Here is a 5,798-nt window from a genome sequence, read left to right as displayed (position 1 = left end):
CAGCAGAAATACACACCCCCTTGAACTCATAGCTTTTTCTTTTTTTTTTATTGGAGTTTCACACTCACAGCCACCTCAGCCTCAACCTGCTGGGCTCAGGTGATCCTTCCATCTCAGCCTTCCAAGTAGCTGGTACTACAGGTGCACACCACCACGTCCAGCTAATTTTTGATTTATTGTAGAGATGAGGTCTCACCAAGTTGCCCAGGCTGGTCTTGAACCCCTGGACTCAGGCAATCCTCTCACCTCGGCCTACCAAAATGCTGGAATTATAGGTGTGAGCCACCGCACGCAGCCCTGAATTCACAGCTTTAACTTCTGGGTAATGACTGTTCCAGCACTATCTAGCAATATAAATTTAGTTGGATTTAATAAATATGTATCACCTGGCTCAGTGGCTCAGCCTGTAATCCCACGCTTTGGGAGGCTGAGGTGAGTGGATTACCTGAGCCTGTGGGTTCAAGACCCACCTGGGCAACTTGGCAAGACCTCATCTCTACAATAAATCAAAAATTAGCCGGCGTGGTAGCACACATCTGTAGTTCCAGCTACTTGGAAGGCTGAGGCGGAAGGATCACCAGAGTCCAACAGGTCGAGGTTGTGGTGGCCGGGAGTGGCCACTGCACTCCAGTCTGGGCGACGGAGTGAGACTCCAACTCAAATAAATAAATAAATAAATAATAATAAAAAAATGTATGTATCAAAGGACTATTTTTAATCCAACACACTTCTAGGATTTGAGGAAACTAGTGAACAAGATGAAAACAGCCCCAGCCTTCCAGGAAAACATAATCTCACAAATGATTTGGATAACTAAACTGACAATTTTTTAAAATGTGGCAACCGGTACACTACAGGTAGAGCTTGTCATTGCCAACCAGAGTTAAAAATATGTGATTCTTTTTTCATCCCCTACCAGTAGACATAGAAAAACATTCAAAAGACTCCCCTCCCCCTGACCTGTGCCACTGGGGGCAACTCAGGAAGGGAGACGATGGCTGCAGAATTGGGTGACATTTGGCAGACACTCAGGAATGAGGGGGTCCCTCAGCTCAGGCCGGCCATTAAGGGACTGGGGGATGGGATACTGCAAGGGGCTTTGGGACAAGCCTGAGCAGCTGGTGAGCTGGGATGAGGATGCCGCAGATGAGAACGGAACAGAAACTGTAGACAGAGTGCAGATAAAACATGAGTCCCAAAGGGCCCCAGTCAGCTACATCCCAGGCAATCAGGAGCCCAGAATTGGAGACCCCACCCCTGCTGTGACATCACAGGGAGTGGGGTGGGGACGAACAAAAAGGGGCTCCCCCGCCCTAGCCCTGGGCAGCTAGAGTGTCAAGAGCAGAGAGCCTGGACATGGACTAGGGTTGCCTGGCTTCAAGGAACAGGCTCCCCATTCCTCAAGCCCCTCTAAGCTGCCAGGCTGTGCCCTCCTTTCTCCCAAGACTGCCACTGGGCCCCTCCTGAGTGGCCCCGGAACAATCTTTCAGCATGAACTGCATATCCGACTTCTTCACCTACGAAACCACCAAGTCGGTGGTTGTGAAGAGCTGGACCATCGGCATCATCAACCGAGTGGTTCAGCTTCTGATCATCTCCTACTTTGTGGGGTGAGTTTGTGACCCTTCAGGACCTAGGCGGGGAGGACTGCCTGGCGTCCTGTCTCAGTGGTACCATTCAGCTTCCTGAGCCTCTCTTGGGGTGGGGTGGGGGTAACACTTTCTTCTGTGAACCCTGTCCTAAGGACTGGCCTCTGCCACCTCCCAGGCTCTGAATTCATCCAGATGAATTCTCTTTCCCAGTAAACCCTCCAGAGAGCTGAGAGTGGTTTTGAGACACACACTCCGAGTAGGGTCTCTGCCCCACACTGCCCTGCACCCAGAGAGGTGCCAGCCCCCCCCCATCTCCACTCTCTCTCATCCCCCAACCAGAGAACAGGCAGACCCTCCCACATCTTCCTGTTCCCCTCGGTCAACTCCTTGGGGTTTCATAGAGACAAGGGAGCACAGGAAGTGGGAAGAGGAGGCACTGAGACAAGGGAGATGGTGGCAGGTTGATCAAGCTGATGGCAGGGAGGGAAGAGGGTCGGCTGCGGAGGGGAGGAGAAAGCTGGATCCCTTTTAGAATGAGGAATTCCCTCCTGGCGTGGATGGGCGAGATGGCGAGAGAGCTTAGAAACAGGCGAAGCCCTTGCTCTCGGAGGGTAGGACAAAGAGGGGACTGCCCCTTGATGGGGAGAAACAGGCACAAATAACACTTAAGCCAAGAGTTGCTGAGGAGACAAGTAGCTTTTCTGAATACAGTGCAGGGTTCTTCCCCAGGAAGCCAGAAATGCTGCCTTTTGTTAAAAAGCATAGATTGGCCGGGCGCAGTGGCTGAAGCCTGTAATCCCAGCACTTTGGGAGGCCGAGGCGGGAGGGTTGCTTGAGCCCAGGAGTTCCAGACCAGCCTGGGCAATATCGTGAGACCTCATCTCTACAAAAAAAAATGTAAAAATTAGCCAGGCGTGGTGGCATGTTCCTGTAGTCCCAGCTACTCGGGAGGCTGAGGCGGAAGGATCACCTGAGTCAAGGCTGCAGTGAACCAGGATCATGCCGCTGCACTCCAGTCTGGGCAACAGAGTGAGACCCTGACTTAAAAACAACCACAAAAACACAGGTTCCCTCCCTCTACCTTATCTTGTGTGATGTAGCCCATCTTGGAGTTGTTCAAGAGTCAGGGAGGTGCAGCCACCCCCTTTTGGCCTCACCTTCTGGACATACACACACACACACACACACACACACACACACACACACACACACACACACACACACACACTTACACAAAGGGCCACAGAGCAGACAATGGGTGGGGGAAGAAATGCAGGTTCTGTCCTTCTGTGTCATTTCCACACACTGGTATACACTAGGAAATGCAGGCGGGACCCCCAAAGATTTTCTTTCCTGGTGTGCAGGCCTCTTGTGGTTCCATGAGACAATGAGTCTGCGTGTGAGGGGCCGTGACACTGATTGACTGTCGGGAGTTCATTCAGGCGGGTCAGAGAAGACATCTTGGGTGCCTGTGGGCTGGAGCCCAGGGGACAGGCCAGCTTGCCCAGGGAGGCTGGAGTGTGTGTGAGGGTGTGTGTGGAAAGGCAGCTAGATGCACCTTTCTAAGCCATGTTTTTGCTCTGCAGGCTTGACCTGAGCCCGTAGGCTTCGGTGCCAGAGTTCTGCCACAAGGCTGTACCACCTAGTGCTCCTTTGGGGGCTGTTAGAAACGAGAATTTGGGCTGGAATACAGTGGCCTGAGGTTCCCTTCCGGCGACGTTGAACTTTTGTGAGATACAAGGTTTGCAAATGCTCTGTGTCCACATCTCCGGCTCTTGGCTCAAAGTTGTTTCTTTTTCTTTTCTTTTTTCTTTCTTTTTTGAGATGGGGTCTCATTTAGTCACCCAGGCTGGAGTACAGTGGCACAATTACAGCTCACCATAGCCTCAAGCTCCTGGGCTCAAGTGATCCTCCCTCCACGGCCTCCTGAGTAGATGAGACTACAGGTGTGTGCCACCATTCCTGGCTAATTTTTGGAAGAGACGAGATCTCACTAGGTTACCCAAGCTGGTTGTGAACTCCTGGGCTCAAGCAATCTTCCTGCCTCAGCCTCCCAAAGTGCTGGGATTATAGGCATGAGCCACCACACCCAGCCTCAAAGTTGCTTCTTTTTTCTTTTTTTGAGTTGGGGTCTCACTCTTGGTGTCCAAGCTCTAGTGCAGTGGCACACTCACAGCTACCGCAACCTCAACCCGCCGGGCTCAGGTCCACCTTAGCCTTCCAAGTAGCTGGAACTATAGGTGCGCACCACCAAGCCCCACTAATTTTTTGATTTATTGTTGAGATGAGGTCTCAAGTTGCGCAGGCTGGTCTCGAGCCCCTGGGCTCAGGCAATCCTCTCGCCTTGATCCCCCAAAGTGCTGGAATTACAGGCATGAGCTACCGTGCCCGGCCACAAAGTAGCATCTTAAACATTCCATGCTCACATTTATATTCTGTGCTGTAATCATTTGTAGCCACGAGACGGTATGTTGGCCCAGGTGAGTGCAAATGCTGGTTCAGCACATCCCAGGCCTGGCCAGGCTCTGGTGGCTCCAGGCAGGAGATTGATGGGAGACAGAGACGACGGCTCCTGGACCAGCCCACTCAGCCCCCCTGCCCTTGTCTCTCCCTCCTCACGATCAGATCAAATTCTCTGGTCCTCAGGGCCAGAGCCTGGCCTGCAGAGTAGCGTGTGAGGCTCTCTGGCGTCTGGGTATCCAGCCCTATCCATCTCCCGGCCTGACAGCTCCCCATGGAGCAGCGCCTTCCAGTTACACCAGCGCCCCCCTACCGAGATCTGCATCTGTGAACCCATGCGCTAGAGTGATTTCATCAATTAGCAAAAAATGCATGGAGCACCTCTGCACACCTGACACTGTGTACCAGGTGGAGCAGTGGGCAAAAGCAGACAGGGTCCTCGCCTTCGTGGACATGAAACTGATATTCTCCGCAAACAAAAGTTAAACTTCAGCTGTGGCTCAGGGGTGCCCAGTTACAAGAGAGTCACTTCCATGGAGGTGTTTGACCTGGCCAGGAGCTAAGGGAAGGTGTCCTAGAGACGCTCCGTTGTAGCTGAGGCCCGATGGCGAGCAGGAGCAGTTCCGGCAAAGGGAAGGAAGGAAGAGGGTTCGAGGCAGAGAAACCCGGCTCCACAAAGGGAGGCAGCCCTTTACAGAGGACAGAGAGGACGAGGAGGTCATTGAGGCTGGAGCCGGGAGCAGAGGCAAAGGTGGTGTAGGGTGACGGAACGTGGATAGAGGCTGGACCTCAGACACCCTCAGAGAGCTCTTACAGGGAGGAATGAACCGGGAGCCACGGAAATATCTTAACCCCGTGTGCGTGTGTGCGCGTGTGTGCGTGTGTGTGCGCGCACGTATGAGATTGAGAGAGACAGTGACCAGATGTGGTGGCTCATACCTGGAATCTCAGCTCTTTGGGAGGTCGAGGCGGGAGGATGGCTTGAGCCCAGGTGTTCAAGACAGCCTGGGCAACATAGTGAGATCTCATCTCTACTAGATATACTGGAGAGAGACAGACAGACAGGATGAGACGGAGCCAGAAGATGGCCCTGGCTGATGCATTCAGGGTTGGAGGGAGTGAGAATGGATGCAGGGAATCCGTTAGGAAGCGGCACAGCCGCTGGGAGAGAGATGACGGCAGCCTACACTCGTGGAATTTTTTTTTTTTTTTTTTTTGAGTTACAGTCTCACTGTGTCACCCAGGCTGGAGTGCAGTCGCACACTCATGGCCACTGCAGCCTCGACCTGCTGGATTCTGGCAATTCTTCTGCCTCAGCATTCCAAGTAGCTGGAACTGCAGGCACACACCACCATGCATGGCTAATTTATTTATTGTAGAGATGAGGTCTCATCTCGAACCCATGGGCTCAGGCAATACTCTCAACTTGGCCTCCCAAAGTGCTGGGATTGTAGTCATGAGTCACCATGCCCAGTCGATTTTTATTTCTTTTCTTTTGTGTTGGAGTCTCACTCTGTCGCCCAGACTAGAGTGCAGTGGTACACCCATGGCCACCGCAGCCTCAACCTGCTGGGCTCAGGAGATCCTTCTGCCTCAGCCTCCCAAGTAGCTGGAACTACAGGCACGCACCACCATGCCCGGCTAATTGTTTTGTTTTTGGGTTTTTTTTGAGTTGTGGTCTCACTTTGTCGCCCAGACTGGAGTGCAGTGGCTGCTCCTGGCCACCACAGCCTCGACCTGCTGGGC

The 5,798-nt window shown here is 52.9% G+C and overlaps 1 protein-coding gene across 1 annotated transcript in view; it reads left to right on the top strand.

Annotated features, from left to right (window-relative positions):
* The first annotated feature begins 1,329 nt into the window (after positions 1-1,329).
* The window catches only part of P2RX3 (purinergic receptor P2X 3), a 41,300-nt gene continuing 36,831 nt past the window's right edge, over positions 1,330-5,798 (top strand). The window contains exon 1 of the mRNA XM_021715977.1: positions 1,330-1,610. Coding sequence (XP_021571652.1) covers positions 1,492-1,610 — 119 coding nt within the window. The 5' untranslated portion in view covers positions 1,330-1,491. The remainder of the gene's footprint in view (positions 1,611-5,798) is intronic.

The sequence above is a fragment of the Carlito syrichta genome, unplaced genomic scaffold (assembly GCF_000164805.1).
Source record: "Carlito syrichta isolate Samal-C Ts95f unplaced genomic scaffold, Tarsius_syrichta-2.0.1 Scaffold308100, whole genome shotgun sequence".
Lineage (NCBI taxonomy): Eukaryota > Metazoa > Chordata > Mammalia > Primates > Tarsiidae > Carlito > Carlito syrichta.
The sequence above is the reverse complement of the archived record's forward strand: the minus strand, read 5'-3'. Positions and strand labels throughout refer to the sequence as shown.